At 37.6% G+C, this 20782-nt stretch overlaps 1 protein-coding gene across 2 annotated transcripts in view; it reads right to left on the bottom strand.

Annotated features, from left to right (window-relative positions):
* col11a1a (collagen, type XI, alpha 1a) overlaps positions 1–20485 on the bottom strand; it is a 67459-nt gene extending 46974 nt beyond the window's left edge. For both annotated transcript variants that reach the window (XM_088402113.1, XM_088402114.1), the window contains exons 1-5: positions 20160–20485; positions 15180–15344; positions 14048–14258; positions 11728–11890; positions 2279–2404 (exon numbers count right to left, since the gene is read on the bottom strand). In XM_088402113.1, the coding sequence (XP_088258239.1) occupies positions 2279–2404; positions 11728–11890; positions 14048–14258; positions 15180–15344; positions 20160–20274 (780 nt within the window). In that variant the 5' untranslated portion in view covers positions 20275–20485. The remainder of the gene's footprint in view (positions 1–2278; positions 2405–11727; positions 11891–14047; positions 14259–15179; positions 15345–20159) is intronic.
* Between the last annotated feature and the right edge of the window lie 297 nt (positions 20486–20782).

The following is a 20782-nucleotide window of genomic DNA, read 5'->3' as shown; positions in this document are numbered from 1 at the left end:
GAATATGAAATAGGAAAGCTCAAAATGTGAAATGTTTAATCTCCCATTGGGAATGAATGGGAAGCCCTCCCATTGGAAATGAACTATGAATATTTGAAGGATGAAAAATATGGAATTATGGGAAAATATTGGAATGTATTAATTACTGGAATGATAGGAAGGATCCCTATAACGAGATGAATAAGTTAAATATTGAAAATATGAAAAGGGAGAGCTGTAATAATGAAACAAAATATGACCCAATGTTAGTCAATGGGACTTTTTGGGGTGGAAAACCGGGAATTCTGGGAAAACTGTGAATACTTGGAATTCCAAAAATGGAAACGCCCTTCGGGCGCTTTACTGGAATAATGTGAAATTGGAACGGTGTGAATCGGATAAACTGGGAATGAGCTGAAACCCGTCGAAAAACAGGCAGAATAAGAATAATAATAATAATAATAATAAAGAAAATGGCCGAGCACAATAACATATGTGTGAAGGTTCCACCTTCACACAATAATAAAGAAAATGGCCGAGCACAATAACATATGTGTGAAGGTTCCACCTTCACACAATAATGAAAATCAAGTGTTACTGAATAAGGTAGCGGCTTGAATGTGGCGAGCATATGAGCGGAGTACAGAAACACGTTTTGCTGTTATTAGCCTCCAAACATGCTAACAGATGGGATGTTTAAAAGCTCATAAAGTGGAGGAATACAAAAAGCCAAACTTCAAAGTCATATGTACAAGCTGCATTTTTTAGGCACATTGTAATGGAACTTTCCCAAAGAAAGCACATAATTACATGCTTAAGGGCATTTAAGGTCAACTCAATGAAAGATGGGTTGAAGAGGAGCATTCAAATCCTCAATAAATTCACTCAATTATCTGCCAAAGTCATTAAGTACTAGCAGTTTGCTTTTTATACAGTAAACACAAGTTAATGTTGCTCAAAAATATACATTCCAATTGATCTTAAGTACTTGTGTTTAGTGTACATATTGAACCATCTATGGGCAAAATATGGGCAAATAAGTGCAGTTCATTGATTGTGTTCCAATTCAATGTATATGTCTATGAACCTACAATGAGGGTTAAAAAATAAAATCCACTACAAATGTTTTCTGCTTGGTCATTTCACCCATAGATATAAAGATTAAGATTAACTTGGTTTCCATATTTCTCCAAGTACGTACAACTGTTGTTACAAGTGCGAGGCAATGTGCACATGCATGTAGACGCAATTGCTGAAACTAATGTTACAACAATAAAATGAATTTTCTTTAAATGCTTTATTTATTTATTTATTTTCAACACAGCTGGATATATAATAATACAATACCATAACTATCTGACACACCGAATAGGTCCTTCCATTTAACTCCCGGACCAATTCGTTTGAAATGGAGGTCTTCAGAGATGATTTACTAATCATTTTACTTGGGATGTTTTTTACTCAAGTGACGACTGCTATGAGATCGGAGCATGGAAGGTTGCCCTTCACTGTTTCTCCCCCCAGTTGCCGACATTCATGCCGGCTTGCTCAAGCACACATCTAAGGGCTCTAGGAGACAATTCAACTAGTCTTTTCCTTCTCATAATGTGTCAAAGTCCGCCGAAAACGTTATCCATGCAGCCTTGTGCCTAAAGAGGCAATTAGGCGATGCTTGACGAAAGTATATTTTTTCTATGTTCTGTGCAAACGCTCTAAAGATGTTACTTATTTCACATTCAAATTAATGTTATTAAAACACAAATATGTGGAAAAAATTGGTCTGTTTTGAGTTATGTGGTTATAAGTCGACCCCCCTAATATGAGTGTTAAAAATAAGGGAAAGAAAAAACTCGACTTGTACTTGGAGAAATACGATTATTACGTTTTTTTGCGCGTCCTTAAGCATATAAAGGCCATTAAGGAGGAAAAAAAAATAATGATTAAACAGTTCGGAAGACCTATCGTGTAATCTGTTTTGAAACCAAATGATTCTTTATGATGATATGAAATATGAAGCCGGTCCTCTCTTAACATTTTAACAATGCCGTTAACACAGCTTTCCAGACTGACTTCAGATACCGCACAGTTGTTCACATCTCAGCCTATTTAAGCACATCTGGAAACACCTTAATCCAGGTATAGGCATATATGTAAGATTTTGTTTCTGTTGAAGTGAAACGTGTGGATGCTGAAAAAAAACATGTTGAAAATAAAAGTGTCTTCACTGGAGTATAAAAACAAATTAGGAACTTAAAGAAGTACATTGCAGAACCTCTCCCACCCTCCCTGATTGGCTGACCTCTTCCTGAGGCTGCTGGGCCTGCAGGGATTCACCATGGGGGGTGTCACAGTCTGGGCTGTAATGTTCACAGTAGTCGTAGGCTGCTTTGGAATCAGCAACAATCAGAAGTTGTTGGATGTCACCCTGTGGAAAGCAGAAAAAATATAATCAGGTTAGCTCATGAAAGTGTTTACTTAACAAATGACAACACAGGCAAGACAGGACGAGACTAAATCTTCAGTGATGAGTGATCTCGGGTCTCATCTTGCCCATGGACTTGGGTTGGGTGGTATCATTAAAAATTCTAGGCGACATCTCACTGGACCTTTACGCTTATGGAGTCTGGCAGTATAAACAGAAGCCCCTGTGTAATAATAATTAAAAAAAAAAAAACTAGGTCCACACAGGGACACATAGACTTCTCAACTTGGAATTTGAGGCATTGGGAACCTATTATTATTTGCACAGGAGGCTTAACACAAGAACTTTTATAAATATACGCTATAATGATGTAATCAGCAGACGATAATGAAGAAAGGATTTCCTATATACACTGGGGCAACTGGCAAAATCTATTATTATACTGTTATTACCTGAACTGCCCGTAGGAGTTATTCATTCATTGCCATTGATGGGTAGAAACGTCAAAAATGTTAATGTAAAACTCAAATCTTCTTTGTCTTCTCCTAACTTATTTTCAAATAGTTGCTCCAGCAGTAATTACATTTTTGATACATACACTGCAAGCTGTGTTCTTTTTTCTCCTCGCATGCTTTTGCGATCCAATCATTTTAGGGCGGTGCTCAGAAGGGGCATGGAGTTTATTCAACTGTTGTTTAAATATGAATAAAATTTGGCATGCACAGTATGATGAAATTATATAAACTAAAAGGTGAGTGTCCTCAAATCAAAAGCAAGAATATGCAAATAAACACATGACACGGATACTTTGATCATGGCAACTAGCTAAGTTGCAGCTTCTCTCATCAGTTTAAAGTGTGAGTGTGAATCTTGTGCGGTATTTTGTCCAATCCTTTGATCTTTACATCAAGGGCATTTCACCTCAAAGGGAAAACATTGACAGAAGACACTAGGAAGCTGGGATTCCACTCAGATGGTGACAAAATGTCAGAGTTTAACATGGTATGAGCACTGAGTTATCACACTACCAGGAGTATGCCATTACTTGGCTAAAATGCTGCCAGAATGATGTGGAATACAATGACCCAAAGTTAGTTAAAAACAAAAAAAAAATCGGTTTTATAGCTGGGATGATTCATGCTTTAAACGTTGTCATTGCTAGGAAATTAAAACTGTACTAAAATCATCGACTTTGAAACTTTTTGTGGGGGCGACAAAATACATATTTTCTGTTATTTTCTTGAAAAAGCACAGTATTTGTTCTGACGAAAACAACATAAATACAAACCTTGTAAATATATATTGATTATTGATATGATACTTCATTGTTTTATGGGGACCATTTATGATACTGTTCCTTATTTTTTTGAAAACACGAGGATTGTACCAAAATTAAAAAGGTATTCGGATAATTGATTTTATGAATTATTGACCTACCAAAGGACCTAATCCAATCATCGCAATTATTCGACTTGGAAACTTTTTTTGGGGAAAATACATATATTTTGTTTATGCCTAAAAAACTGTAGAATTTTTTGACAACTGAATAAAAACACTTTTTTTACAACTTCATAACTCAACTCAGATCTATAGTGTATTATTGTATTTTTTGTTTCGATACTTTTATAACATGGACCAATGATGATTCATAAGGGTTTAAATGTTCATCAAATATGATTCCTCAAGAGTTAAATGTGGCATGCTATTTGCAAACCTTGAGCAAATCTTGGTGTCAATGGGCCAACTAGATGATTGGCAGTCAAACATGAGAGGAGTGAAGCGGGCTGTAACTTGCCAGGAGAATGTGAGCATGTATTCCCCCTGCATAAAAAATGTGATCTATGGATCCTGAACATGTACCTTCATATAAACATCCATTTGCTAAGACTTGCAGAGCCCCTTGAAAATCTCTTTGTTCAACCATCCATCAACATCATGGACCGTTTCAGTTCAAGGCTCAAGATTCCTCATTGGATGCCTTTCGTTCAGTGTAAAGCTGTTTTTAAAAAGGACTGGATTTCTTAAGATGCAGCTATTAAGGTACTGGCCATTTTAGGGATAACTGCCACAAAATCAAAACAAACTGTGTTTACAAAAACATATTTGCCTGCTGACTGCATTGTCGGGCAATTCAATGCCAAATATTCTTATTCTGCATCAATGGATTTACGCTTAGGCACACACTACTGTATACACGTTGCACTTTTTTGTTAATTTTGTAAATGCTTTTAAAGGTGTAATAATTCAAATTATTTATGAATACTTTTTTCTTCAACCACTCAAATTGTTCAGTGGAATCAAGTTCTATCCATACATACGTTGGTTAATTTTATTAACACGCACAAAAATATTGAAAAATGATATGACCTTATGTTTGTAGTCTGTGTCACCTACTGTCTTGAGATGAAACAAAAGTCAACAAATAATTTTATATTTGGTAACATAGTTTGAGTGCCGCTCAACGGAATAAAGCAAAAATCACAGGAAAATCAATGTCATAAATTGTATTAAAATGTATCTAAAAAATTGTAATTATAATGGTTTTATATGCTCCAAAATTTGGACAATGATTAATTGTGAACACAAAATCTCACATGTCCAGCTGCAATCACATAGAAATGTCAGAATCATTGCCTTTTTAAATTTTACATGTTTTAGTCATCTGCTGGAAATTTCAGCTCCTTCGTGTTTTTTTTCCCTTTGATTCTTTTATGACAAAAAAAATCAAAGGAATTTCCATAATTTGTTACATAATGCCACAACAGTTAGTGTAATATGAACATAACCTCACTTTTTTCACAAGACATCTTTTTATTTTAAGGACAATAAAAAACACCATTCTGATGGAGCCTAGCAGCAACTAACATCAATACTGACTACTTTTTGTACCAAGTAACACATGGTCATTTGAAAAATCTCTAAAAGTGTGTGTCTTGAGCGACAAGGTGTTTTGACCATGACCATTGAGCCAATTACCAAACCTGCCTCTGCACAGTGACAGTATGTAGCTCATGCTATATTAAACAGGACAGACATATTTGTGCATCAAATTGTCACACATAGCATACACATTGAGTGAAAACAAAACAAATCATTGATGCATTTAACTCCATCAATCTCAAAGACGTTTTTATGTGCCTTTATGGAGTACAAACATCCAGTACCAGGTACTTATTTAAAGTAGTTTCTAAATAGATACACTAGGGTATATGGGGGTTGGAAAAAGCTGGCACGGAGTGGGTTAATAACGAAAATATATGCCATCCAAATAATTGTTTCATCAATGACTAATCTCATTTTCTTGTTAAAAATAAAAGTATGCGCCATTTGAAGGGACTAAACCGATACATGACTAATAAAAACTCAAGAGCGAGTATGACAAGCTCTCGCCATCTTGAGGTGTGTTTGTGAAAACTGGAAAGGAAAGGATAGATCAAGCTTTGCCCTGACTCAAGTTGACATGTATTACCTCATGTGTCACCCTAAGACCAACAGTGAATGCTTGAACCTGGCCTGGAGTCACTTCTAATTAGTCTACATCTGTGAGCCACCCCTTTGCACACAAATACACCGTGGAAACATGACGTTAAACCTTCTATTTTATTACAATTGAATAATTCCATTGATTTATTTTTCACAATTAAAGTGAAGTGAAGACAACAAGCAGGAAAAAAAAAAAAAAAAAAAAATACACTCCTACTCTTCTTGCTTCTTGGAAATTCATTGGCTACAATGACCTTTCTTTCCAGGGAAAAATAACATTGTAGCCGTGCCATTTGGCAAATGTGGGCCAATTCACAAGATCAAGTACAGGCAAGTTAAAAACTGCCAACTCAGGAGGGGGGAACACCAAGAGAAGCCAGGAGACAGACAGGCAGGCAGCGGTTTTAAACAAGAGCAGCTGCCATGGCAAAAGATGTTTTGTGCAGGGTTAACACCTGCGGAGGGTTATGCCGAGGCTTCGGGTCTGTCTTCCATGGTGGACTGCTGAGATAAAAGCCTTGGGCAACTTGGAGTAATACCAGATCTCGGAAAATATGCCCCTCCTGGCTAAAGCATTGCAAAGTACTGCATAGAAACCATCTCATGGGGCTGAGTTGTTAATGACTACAGGACAAAAGGTCAATGAGAAAAGGGTTGAAATGGGGTCTTGCTCAACAGCAAAGACTTGTGAACCTCATTTGCAACTCTTTATAAACACACGGTTTTTATATGATGCACTCTTAGTAGCGTTTGTGTTGACAGCCTGGAACCTCTATGAAAATTAAACAGTATGGCACCTAATTCCATAAAACGGAAATGCACACTGGTGCACTGCTATACAGCAAATAAAGATCTACTTTAATAGTTGTGATCCTGTTCTATTTGGCTTGGAAATAACACACATGACATTTTGTCAAGGTTTCCCTGGGTATCAGCAAATCTAATTTAATGCTTGTTAATGTTGGGATGGCAACATTATATTTATATTTTCAAATTGAGAGCAAATTAATTGGAACATCAAGCAATTTTGCTTGTGTTTTAACATGGTCTTTGCAGGTTATCATGTATCCGCCTTACTGTTTTGTTTTTTTGTTTGTCTGCAGTAGCAGAGACCGTGAGCGGAGCCACATACTGCACACCTGACATTCATTTGTCATCATGGGCTTTATCAGGTGCGGCTGAAGCAGGGGAAGACACTGGATTATTCCATGCCACTGGCTGTGCTTTTCCATGCTCGTATTCCTCCCGTTTTTTCTGCTTTTGCTGTCTAGTTTTTGTCTTTGTTGCTACTTTTATAGTCCGAGAGTTTTTGTGTATTCTTTGTGTTGTTACTTTGCCTCGTTTCCCCTTTTGGCTCCGCTTCCATCTTTCGGGTGAGAATTCTTTACATGCTCATTTTTCCTGGGTGTCATGTTTTTTGGTTTCAGTTGAACGTTAGATTTTTGTGTTTTTGTTTCCACGTGTTGCGTGGGCCTTTTATTAATAAACATTTCTGGAATTGAGAGACTTCGGTCTGTGTGGGTGTCCAATTATCCTGTTGCGCTGACTTAACACAGCTATCAGCAAATCTAACTGAAAACGTTTTAATCTTTTGAATGATCAGTAGATTTTTCTTTTTAAATTAAAAGAAAATTAATTGGAATATGAAGCAACGTATTGGCAAATAGTGTCAAGATACACCCTCGCAAAACATTGTATGCCTTTGTTCTGTTTTATTTTAGCACATTGTCAATAGTTACAATTTTTCCATATGAGCCAGAAAAAAAAAAAAAAGTTTCCCGTTCAATCTTCAGGGGGCACAAAATAAAATACGCCCAGGGATACTACTACTAATGTAGTTCCAAGATTAAACAAATCAGACACGGCTGGCATAGCACTTTTTCTTTTCTTTTTTTTTTTGCGTTTTTTTTTTTTTTTTGCTTTTTAAACTCTCAATGACAACAAGGCACCATGGATATAAATAAACAGGGCACAAGTCAAAGGTGTTAGAATTGGCCATTGTCAGTTGCAACTAATGTCTTAAAAAGGCTCTATGATCCCCCAACCCTCAAAAAAAAAAAAAAAAAAAAAACATGCTTTGACGTAACCTTGCCTCAGGCTACGTTAGATGTCAGCCAAGGGCAACCTTCCCTTTGTCCGACCGTAGACAGCTATAATTAGACATCTCTGTACAACAATTAGCCAAGAACTTTAAAAGGTCAACAGACACACACGCGCACACCCCCGCATACAAACACACCCACACAAACATAACACAACATGGTCACTAACAATCATGCAAATGATATTTGGAGAAGGTTATTATTACTTTATCAATTCTTATAAATATACTCCATGCTACAAGAGAAAATTGATTATTGTGCAATACATAAAAAGTACTTCCCAATTATGTAATGTTTTAATTATAGCATCTTCAACACAATTTGGAGGAATGTAGTATTTGACTGCCTGTCTACCACACGTAATAATAATAATATAAAATACTGCATAGAAAAATATGTAAATAATATATATATATATATATATATATATATATATATATATATATATATATATATATATATATATATATATATATATATATATATATATATATATATATATATATACTACTAAAATAATACTAAAAAGTAAAAGGTAGCAGCAGAGTGGCAGTGGTTGACACCACCTCACATTTGAGAGGCCCGAGTTCAATTCCAGCTTGCTCTGGCCTGTCTGTGTGGATTTTGCATGCTCTCCCCATGCCTGCACGGGTTCTCTCCTCACTCCAAAAACATGCATGGCAGTTGTATTGGACACTCTAGAGTCGAGAGGCCGGCAAGCAATTCAGGGCGTCAGCTGGGATCGGCACCAGCAAGACAGTGACCCCACTGAGGATAAGCGGCTTTTGAAATTGGATGAATTATAAAAAGAAAACATACGCTTAGCCAAGTCACCAGACTTAATACAGGTGACAGACTCAGTGAAATGGAACACCTATTTGATATCTATTCCTGCCACTGAGAGCAAAGATCAGTGTGTTCTAACCAGGAAACGAAGGAACAGGCAGGTATGTATACTAATGTCTTCAGTTCAGCCAAGTAATGTCACCCTTGCATGAATAGGTGGTCTCATTGCTTTGGCGTGGTGAGGAGGCCTCAAGGTGGGGAGAGAGGCGGTGGTGGAGGGAAGGGGCAGAATACACAGGGAGGGGAGGAGATGAGGAAGTGATGGGGGGGAATGAAAGACTTCCATTCATCTCAAGCGGATTCCTTTCCAAAGGTGGTCACCTCAAACCTGGGCCAGATATGGCATGAATAAACGACTATGCAAAATACATGGCAGTTTAAAAAAAAAAAGTCAGTTTAAATTTGAATGTTTCATGTTATTTGATGGAGAGTACAAAACGAGGGACGCTAGTCTGGCTATTCCGTATTCACTTGTCATTGAAAATAAAGCGTCACTGTGGCTCAGACACACAAAAAATACTTCGAGCAAACTAGTTTGACTGTTTATTTTCTCATTGTAAGCGTGTGTATGCTTAAGACTTTGGTATTTCCTTCCCCTTTACATCCCAGCATGCAAAGGGCCCGGTGGATTTGAGCAAAGAGCAGGGACAGAGAACAGACAGGAAACCTGTTCCAAAAACCACACAGCGAAGACCCTGCTGGTGGACTTATGGCTCCTATTTTCAGCGCGTCCACTTTGTCGGCCTCTGACTACACACACTGTTATACAGATGCAGCCTTCAGGGACCGCTCGTAAAGCTAATCAAAACTGACAGGGATATTCAAGAACAGCACTGTATATCTGTTCATTAAAAAAATTATTTTTTTAAAAATGCCTGATCTTTATTTTTTTTGATTGGGATAAAAGTAAAGAGCATATGTAGGGCTTTTTGTGAAACAAAGATGCAAGCCATTCTTTCATAAACGGCATCCTAATAATGACTGCCTATAAACAATCCAGCAGTGTCCCATAAGCAAACATGGCCTTTGTGTGACCTTTCCTTCTCACCGGAGATGGCCAAGGGTGTCATTTTCATTATTTTATTTTTCTTCACCCCTCTATCCTCACATAACCCAAAAGAGTTACCAAAACTGTGACAGCCAAACATGATAAACTCTCTCATAATATACATAGTTGTCTGTGGTGTACTGTAAAAGTTTAATGTGAGGAAGCAAGATGCAATAAAAGTTTACACTAAAATGTCAAACTATTTGTCAAAGAAAAAAAATGAAGTGTCAAACTAAAAACACTATTTTTTTTGTTCCACTGACATATAGATTGTGTTTATTGTCTAAATTTCAATGCAGAATTCACTAAAACGTTGATTTACCTTATTACACTAAGGAAACGTCAAATTATGTAGATGATTTAAATAATACGTCCCACTTCAAATTACGTACACGTTTCCATTCAAAACAATAACAGTGTTATTGTACAACTTTCCATAAACAGCTTAATGGCCAGCTCCAATAAGTCTTTCTTGTCATACACACACACACACATATATATATATATATATATATATATATATATATATATATATATATATATATATATATATATATATATATATATATATATATATATATAAAATCACAAGACAACACTCAATAGCCAGTTGGATTAAATTTTTCTTACACTAAAGAGCGATTTTTTTGTATTTTATCATAAACTACACAATATACATAAGAATAAGATGTTTTAAGTTAACACATCATTGGATGTTCACTTTATCCGCTTCATCCACAAGCGCTTCAAACTGATGAAACACAGCCCAACAGTACTTAAAGGGGAAGTCAACTTCATAATGTTCTTAACCATAATCTTCCAAACTATAATCTTCTATGCAACACACTAACCTTAAGATGGCATTTTGCATATTATTGTATTATTAGAATATGAATTAAGCAGCATCTTTTTTCTACCTTTCACCGTTGCTCAGAGCTTAAGTAAAGACTAATCACGGGTCACCTTTTCTTTGCTTGATCATGTGACTTTCGCAAGCTGCACTGTGATTGGTCATAATCCGAGCCCTGAGCAACTGTGATGTCATTTTCATTCGACAGTAAGAGGCAAAAAGGCCAATCCCTGAGATGGATAAAAATATGTGGATATTGTTACTTAATTCATATTCCACAACACAATATTAATCATAATACTGTGTTTAGACAAATGAATTGCATTGAACATATTGCTGCAAACAGTATTTCTCATTATAATGTAGAGCCAAACTTTAGATTAGCAATTTACCAACAGCTTTTGTCATTATCGCAAACGCATATGCGGCCAACCACTTGGCCAAGCATATATATATATATATATATATATATATATATATATATATATATATATATATATACTGAAAAACAACATCATCCATTCAAAAGCTAATGAACAGTGACTTTTAAGACAAAACAGTAAACACCAAACTCCATATTTTGCTGCAATATCGAAAACAGTGGCCCAAATCTTAATACAAGTAACCCTGGGGGTACATAGCGACACTTCAATCTGAGATTTTAAACAACATTCCTGCAGGTATTAGAAAATCAAATGTAATGCTTTGCAGAACACATTTATTTTCTAGTTAAGGACAAATTAATTGGAACATGAGGTGACAATGCTAAATTGTGTTATAATGGCTCCTTTGCAAAACTATGAAAAATGAAGATTAAGAATTCCTGCTCTGGCACGCTTAGGTAAGACAGCTATGAAGTAGACAACCTACTACAGTCAATTTCTCACATCTTTTTGGCAACGGAATTGATGTAATTCTATCAATGAAAGGATGCCACAAGCTTGAAATCATTCTATATTTACGTGTTGTATGTAAACCTTGCTACCAAGAAGTTTACCTGGAAAAACTCCTCATCAAGGATCCTGGTGCCAAAGACAGTAATGCCATTAGTGCTGATGGAGGCCTGGTCACTTCTGAGGAGAGGCTTGGTGATCTTCTTTTTGCAGTCCACAATGATGGTGACTGTCTTTTTCTCAACACTTATAGCAACACGATGCCACCTGTTCGAAAGAACAAAAACGGAATCGAAGATCAGTATGGAAAAAAAAAAAATCTAATAAGTAAACCAAAAAACGTGTTCTCAATGTGCAATCAACAAACATAATTTATTTTGGTGAGGAACATCTCGATATACAACAGGCTAACTGGGGCCGCACGTGAGTATGACAACTTCTTCCACTTTGGACCATTTACCAGCGCGCTTAAGAGCTATTGCATACCAGGCAGCAATGGACCACATTCTTGCCCCCACACTTTGGCCTTGTTTAACACAGGATTACACTCATTAAACTCCAAACTTAATCCTCCTTCTGGGTTACTCGGCATGACAGACACGGTGAACATTGTGGAAAGTGTGTGTCAGAAGCCAGGAAGACCTGCCTCGCCAGAGCAGGAGGCATACAGTCAAAACATTGTTCCGAGGTGGAAGATGAGACTTGGCATCAAATGAAGCTCAAACCGAAGTACATCAGACATTAATCACAGATACATATCTGATCATGTATGAGTTGATTTCCTCCCATAAATCGTGCAGACACAATGTTCATTTCTTTTGAACAAGACTCAAACAGACATTCCAGCAACACAGCTTAGAGGAAAATAAACGTGCTGCACTGCACTCTCCGGGCTTAGCTGTGCAGCCGGAAGGATTACCTGTCACATTATATGGTAGAAAAGTGAAGGCTAACCTCAATGGCTTTGAATCGAATGAGAGAAACTGTTGCATTATATAGCAAGTGTACTCAATGAGTAAATTAGCATAATAGCTATACTGCTAACGGTATAGATATTGACCGAAAACTGACTGAAAAATGGTGTCTTTGATGAAAGATGTTTTGACTGCTAGGATAGTTTCGGGTCATTACATGGAGGCTCCTGTTCCAAATGAGGATCGTTTTCCAAATTAGGAAGTAAGCAAGTGTGTATGTGTCACTGTTTCCAAAAGTCTGAGTTTCCGTGCCATTTGAACTAAAATGCAATTTTTAAACTCAGACAAGTCACGCAGGGTTTGAGAAAATTGTATCGAGCAGTCCCTTCAAAGAGCTCATCCACAGCCATTGACGACCACCGACATCAAAGATTCGGATCAAGTACTATGAACGGTATGCGATTCTTCACAAAAACACTGTAAGGTACATACAATACAATAGCCACTAAATGTATTAATTTCTCACAAGCCTTTTTGTTTATTTATTCCCCTTTATCCCCGCACAAGGGTTCATGTCAGCTAAGGCAAAGCTCTTTGTGAGAGCGAGAGGATTTCTGAACCTGGGAGCATATAATCAGTTTTATGCTAAAAGGTTATAAGCACCATTGCTGGTTGGGTGAGGTAATCCAAGAGGTAAGGGGGTGGGGGGGTATAGCACGGCCTCCTCCAGCACTCCCTCTAAAATAACAGAGGCAGTGAGTTCATGCTTGAGGTCAGGTTGCCCACTGCAGTCCCTGCTGTGCCACTGTAATCAAGAGTCCCTCACCTTTCTCTGTGCCCAAAAACCCCCGATGAGATGGATAATCCAGTGTTGGGCACCTAAGGTGCATCAATGGGAAGAAGAGCATTGGTTTCTTGCTATTGTTCAAAAAGGCAAACCAGCGGGGATCAGAAAGTGTCTGAGACTCTTTGCATAACGCAAATAAAGAAAAACAAAGGGAATATATATATATATATATATATATATATATATATATATATATATATATATATATATATATATATATATATATATATATATTATATATATTATATTATATATTATATATTATATATTATATATTATATATATTTCATTGCATTGTTGTATGATTAATCATGATTAGCCACATTTTTCAACAACTATTTTTTTTTTCTATGAAGCTTGTAACATTAAAATCTTCTTTCATTTTCTCTTCTAATGAGCCATTGAGCAACCTTCTGTAAAAAACAAATTGAAATTACATAAGCGGCCATCTGTGTCTCTCTTTGTGTCTTAACTGTCCTCTAAATTCGGATGGAAAGACAGCAGAATTCAGCTGACATGAAGTAAATGGAGTAAACAGATCATAGTTAAATGAGAGTTTTTTTGTCTTTTTTTTGTTATTGATTTATAAAATTGGACAGCCCTTACATACATATTTACACTGATCAGATGTTGTCCGATTATAACGTTCGAGATTTGACGTACTTTCCATCAGCAAGATTCAGCGTACGGAAGAGAGGATAGTCCTCCTGGGCTGGCTTGCCATGCTGATCTTCATACAGGAAGACGGGTGAGCGTCCTACTTCAATCCCCAGCTGCTGGACCCCCTGCTCATTGTAAATAGACAGCAGGAAGGACTGGAGGCCAGACTTGGGGCGCACTGTGGTCAGGATGGAGAAGTCCTCAGGGAAAACACCTAAAGGGAGACGAGATCCAGGGAGTCAGACAGAGTCCAAAATTTTACTCAACCGTAAAATTTTTTGTTTGTCCACAATTGCCCAAGTTCATATATGGTGAAGGAAAGACAAGTTATTTATAATTTGGGGGATGAGTGGGGAAAAAAAAACAAAATATACACCCTGCTCTTATGGGTGTTTTTTTTTACGCCACAAAGTGTGATGATCTATGCCGTGTCAATTTTATTTTTATTCGATTCTGACTCATATTTTTTTGTCCTTTATTTGATGTATTTTCTTGCTGATTAGGTTTTTGTTTCCACCTGTTCTGTCAACCAATCGGCTTCCTCTAGCCATTCACCTGTCTTGTCCAGGTGTATCTTGTTGTCTCATTATTTTGCTTGTATTTAGTCCCCTGGTTTCATCCTGTCAATTTAGCTCTGATGTTATCATCAGTTACATTTCTCTTCTCATGTTGTGTTTATTCCTAGTTTTAGTTTATCAATTTGAGTTGTGTATTTGGACTTTGCTCATATATTATTTTTTACTACAAGTGCCTTGTCAGAATGTTTTAAAAATGTATTGAGTAATTTGTGTATTTTTATGGTTTATTCTTTATATATAATGCTGTGTTCAAGATGAACTGCAACATGCAAAACCCTCAATGGTGTTTATTACGTTTGTGGTTTTCTTAAAGCAATTGAAAGAGAATCACTGAAAGGTGAAAAGTGTAAAAAAATGTTGGAATATTAACAAGATAAAACAGTTTCTAATTTACTTGTAAAATGTTTATCTTGTGATATGTATGTAACATTGAAATTGTGAACAAATTTAAAACATGGACAATGGACCACAGGGAAATGTATATGAATGAAAATAAGTGTCAGGAAACTAAGAGTTACTGTAACTGAAAGAGTTGCAAGACTAGTAGTGAATCTTACCAGGGAATAGCTGCGTGGTGGGGGCACTGATCTGGACCTGCTTGCCCACTCTGAAAGCAGCGTCCGGCTTTGATGCTCTTCGGTTTGTGCAAAATCCTGATGTTTTAGTCACTCCTTCTGGGTAATTTTGAAATCCTAATACTTTTAGCACATCCACTTGCTGTGCTGTTAAAAGACACAAACAAAACATCTGTTAGGGTCTTGGGACTGCTTGTGTTATATAACCGCCATGTGGATCTATAATTGAAAATTGATACACATTGAAGTGGTATTGGGAATAATGAGAAGGTCATGAGATGAAAACAACGCTTTACTACCAAAGAAAGAATCAGCAAAGCATCATCCCGTCGTGAAGCGCAGCTGTCTTTTATGATTACACCACATCATAAAACCCGCACAGTGTCCCACTGAGCCAATATCACAGACACTAACATAAGACTGCACTTAAAATGTTACATTGTTGCAGATGAATTGTATAAAGACTTTTCTCAGAGGGCAAAAACACCCTGAAACATCTCACTCCTGTTTTTTTTTTTTTTTCTGAAAAACTGCAAAGGCACACAGAGCAAAATAAACAATGTGCCAACTGAGCTCCATTCTTGCATCAGTGTAGGTTTACCTGGATAAGAGTCTCCGAGTGTTTTTCATTCTCTTGCAACTGATGCCCTGCACATAAAGGATCCTGTGTGGCACAGCCATGCCCACTGAGATTCATGTGAAAGCACTATGACCCTGCTTCTTCTTCAAAACAACCTCTCTGTGCAAACATAAAGTTGGTAGGCCAACCCGTATGCAAACCACTCTCGGCTGAATGACTTTTTATGTTCGAATGTAGTCAATTCCCAAGTCAATGAAAAACACCATACCCACTCAAAAAAAAAAAAAAAAAAAAAACAACCACCTCACTACTATAGTACTGTACAGGGGAAAGCTAAAGCCCCCCTCATTTTGGTTACCATGTGCAGGTTTAATCCCTTAAACTACCGAATACAAGGGGATCTTTGCTATTCTCTTCAGACAAGCATGTGGTTTGGGCACAAGTCCCTGTTTCAACATGAATCTAATCCCGGTGTATATGACGGGTGCCGCAAGCACTTCTCAAAGAATGGGATCAGGCATAGTCAATGCACATTATCCTTATTTGAGATTTTGCAGATTTGAGCACATGACTCAGGCACATCAAATGATCCTTAACTGTACCTAGCAACTAGTCAGATGCAATACATTGTCACAAAGAGATTCCATCCAATTCTAAACATGCAAATATTTTGATGGAAAATGGGCTACAACACTCCAAAAATAGCTGGATCAAAAATAACCCAAATCAGGGCAAGAGCAGATCAATTATTCAATGTGTCCATAAGTTGGCTTTTTTACTTAATTTGGGTTATTTTGGACCCAAACGTTTTAGAGTGTAATCTTTTTACACACTATTTTTTACAGTTTAAAATAAAACCAAACTGTATCAAAAGGGGACCAACCAAAATTTATAAGAAAGTCCAGAAAATTAAGTCATGCCATTTTTGACAAAATTTGGGTGAATTTAACCCCAAACTGTTTTACTGTATAGTTCTTTTGCAAACATGTGTTACACCCTAAAAACAACTTAGTCATAAATAAATTCTAATTGGGTCAAAAAGGGCCCAACCAAAACTATTGTTTTTTTTTGTTTGTTTGTTTGTTTACACTAATAACCCACATTGAATTCAGCATGGAATGTTTTACTGTATAGTTCTTTTGCAAACATGTGTTGCACCCTAAAAACAACTTAGTCATACATAAATTCTAATTGGGTCAAAAAGGGCCCAACCAAAACTATTGTTTTTTTTTGCTTTTTTGTTTGTTTACACTAATAACCCACATTGAATTCAGCATGGAATGTTTGGGGTAAATTAAATAACTTAAAAAGTTGGGTTTGTTCCTTTTGATCCAATTTGGATTTATTGTTTTACCAGAATGTTTTTAAGAGTGTAAAATAAAAATGTTGCTTAAAAAAAAATCTAAAAGAGTTCAGTTAAAGATAACCCAAACTGGGTAAGAAAAAATGGATGACCCAACTTTTGGGGGAAAATGGATAACCACAAAAGCTTGTGTTGGTCCCCGTTTGATGCAATTTGGATTTATTTTTGTTTTCTGTTTTCACAGGTTAAAACATCTTGGTAAAAAAATTACACTTGAAAACATTTAGGTTAAAAATGACCCCAAACTGGGTCAAAAATGGAACTAATCGATGTTTTGGTCAAAATGAATAACATAAAAAGTTCATTGGCCCCTTTTTGACCCAATTGGATTTTTTTTTGACAGTTGTTTTTAGTGTGTAAAAAATGATGGTTAAAAAATACACCCAAAACATTTGGATTAAAAATAATGCAACTTGGCTAAGAAAAAATAATACATAAATAAAATGATCCTATCCAATGTATTGTCTAAAACAAAAAACCTAATAAATTTGGTTTGTCCCAAATTGGATTTATTTTTGATAAAATTGTTTTTAGAGTGCTAAAAACACAATTTTGGGGGTAAAATTCAATTAGTTAAATAGTCTCCTTTTAACCAAATCTGGCTAATTTTAGAACCGAGTGAATCGAAAAATTCATTCAAATTGTCGTGATTCGCATAACTGACTGTGAGACAACTGTTGTGGAATCAATTGCTACTCTATGCTTGGCATTATAATCAGCCTGTAGCTGATGATCAATCATACTGGAGCAGAACATTCAACAGAAAATGGATGGATAGCCGATCAAAAGACAAATTCTCAAACCAAAAGAGTAACCATCCCACCCCAGTATCGAGAACAAAAGCAAAACACACCAGCTCAAGTCAAATAGAAGGATGTCATCACTGAAGATCGTAACTGAGGACGTACTATTTACTTACTTTGGAAAGTGAACTGAGGAAGTTATTGTGAGCTCCTGCGGAGTAGCTCTCCGTTCAAACTCCACTGCTGGCTTATTCCAGATGTGGCAATTTGGCAGGGCTGCAACCCCTCACACTTGGGTGCTGAGAAAATGTCAATAATGCCTCTCTACAGTATTTAGGTGGCACAAAGAGTGTGCTGAAATTTTAAGAGTGCATCTGATGCACTGGTGTGAGTTTGCATTGAAGGGGGAGTTGGAAACTAGGCAAACACGGCCACATAGCGACTACTAGAGCTCAGGTGGCGTTTCAGGGTAGACTCTCTGAAAAATACAAATGGCAAGACAGGAAGTCTTGACATCCGTATGCAGATCTTAGACACGTTGAGAAGGGGAGGGCTGAGATGACGCATCACTCTTGGACCAATTTGATACCATGCCCATGACAGGTGTATTGACTGCGATCAACATTATCATCTATCATAAATGTAGTACTGTCATTTCCAGCCTCTACATCTTTACAAAAACTGGCTAGTAATTGCTGGCGGACCTTTTCACCTGCAGCTCCCTGAGACTCTAATAATATCTCCCGCAAGAATGTCCCTCTGTCCATAGCCCCCTTTCTCCTCACCCACTCTCCCTCTTACCTTCCCTACACTTCCAAACTGCCATCCTGACTATTCAAACAAGACAGCTTGCTGGTATTATACCAAGGAAATTTTCACATTTTATTACCTTCAAGTGGCATCCGTTTTACTTGAAATGCTAAATAAATCAAATGTAATTTTCACTTATCTAAAAATTCCAATAATTTTCAAATGCTCAAGTCACATCGTGACTGTTTTGGGTAACACCTCCAAGAAAGGTAAAATGAGGAGCCGATTAGCCGTTGTTTCCCCACTTCAGCACATTATGTGCGGAGTACTCTGAAAATGCTAGCTTTGTCTTGTGGAATGCACATCTGAACCTGCGCCCCGGGGGCTGAGAAAACGTGTCAGTACACTGCTAGATGGAGAGGGCACCCTGCAGAAACAGCTCCGACTGTCATGAAGACCTCCAAAAGGTAGAGAGCCCTGATAACATTTCCATAAAAACAGAAAAAACAGATTCTGAAATAAATTCTGAAAGGAGGCAATATATATATATATATATATATATATATATATATATATATATATATATATTAGTGATGTGTTAAATTCTATTATTTTCACACCTACAGAGTCAATATTGACTCCAAACTTAAACCAAACTAGCAAACTTGACAACTTATCCATAAATGCGCTGTGTAGGAAGCCAATATTTCAGAATCCTGAGATTCAACTCGCCCTGAATAGATGCCTCCTCTTTGAAGACTTTGAAATCATAGGGAAGTGCAGCAAGGACCATCATCAAATAAGGGCTCACTACTTAGAGGGGAAGCATTCCCACACAAGACACACACATCGTCCAGTAGGCCAAGCAAAAAAAAAAAAAAAAAAAAAACATCTAAGTGCAAAGTTGAGAAGAGCTGGGCACCGGGGTGGGGGTGTGGGGGTGGAGGGTGAGCCAGCTCTTGGCCTTCAGTGTGGACCAGGCCAGTGTGGTGATAGGGTGAACCTGCCTTGCCAATAAGCCCCCTGCAGACATTTTGGAGCTTTGTGTTCTGATAACAAGTTACACTTCTCAATTCATAACTCCCTATATTTGGTCACATCAGCAAAAATAAAAGTCATTTGAATAACACACACCTCATTCACACGCGTGTGCACATCGCCAAGCAATCGCCAAGCAATCAAACATGACAAATATCAACAACATTAACACCAATTGCGATTGAGATATCAATTTAAAAAAACACATCCAAATGCTTGAGGATGACTTAATTCAGCGAGGTGTTCCATCCATGCGTGTAATGGCCCTCGCTAAAATCCAACCAACTACGTGCGCTCAATTGAGCATTACGCACCAAAAAGTGGGTTTTCAATAGGGCGCACTAGCATGCCTCAGGTGCGACTTTATAAAACAACATTAAGTGCGCATGCAGCGTCAGGCTAAATCTGATACTGCCCAATCTCCATCATCAACTCTCAGGCGGTCCGGCTGTGTTTACTTTTCTTTTGAAAGGTGCCTGTATTCTTACCTGCTGAGACACTAGCAGTCTGTAGAACCAGGGTTAACGTAACAAATGCAGTTACAGAGGAATCCATAAGCCACCTTTTCGTTTTCCACCTTGTGGACCACCTCTGCATCTCCATAGTCGTCAATTAAAATTTGGGGCGACTTCAAGGTGATTTCTAAGTGACGACCCTTCCACAATCCCAAGTGATGACGGAAACCGTGCTACAAAGAAGCCATATGTGATGAGTTCTACGCCTCTTCTCTCAGCCACCACGAGGCCCCCCGATCCTCCTTGCCAGTGCCCAGCTTCCCAGTGAGGGTAGTCGGGCTTTAACCGAAGCGCACCGAGTGCAGTCGCTACACTTGGTGAGTGCACGGGCAGGAGGGCTGGGCAAAATCCACAAACCAGAGCTACGTTTACAGAGGGGGGAATGACAAGGGAACCAGCCCCTGATTAGCAAATCACGGGGCTGCAAATTCTCCTGTGGGTCCACCCATCAGCCTCGCAGCGCGCAGGGCGCTCTCGGCCAGTGCGTCTGAGGAAAGAGGAAAGACAAACATGGACAAAGTTGTCAAGAGTAGAGCATCAAATGTACTGCATTTCTAAAATATGCGTGTACACGACTGCACACTTGTTTTGAAAAC

Source organism: Hippichthys cyanospilos, chromosome 19 (assembly GCF_059441005.1).
Source record: "Hippichthys cyanospilos isolate Australia breed blue-spotted pipefish chromosome 19, RoL_Hcya_1.0, whole genome shotgun sequence".
NCBI lineage: Eukaryota > Metazoa > Chordata > Actinopteri > Syngnathiformes > Syngnathidae > Hippichthys > Hippichthys cyanospilos.
This window is presented reverse-complemented; position numbering and strand designations above follow the sequence as displayed.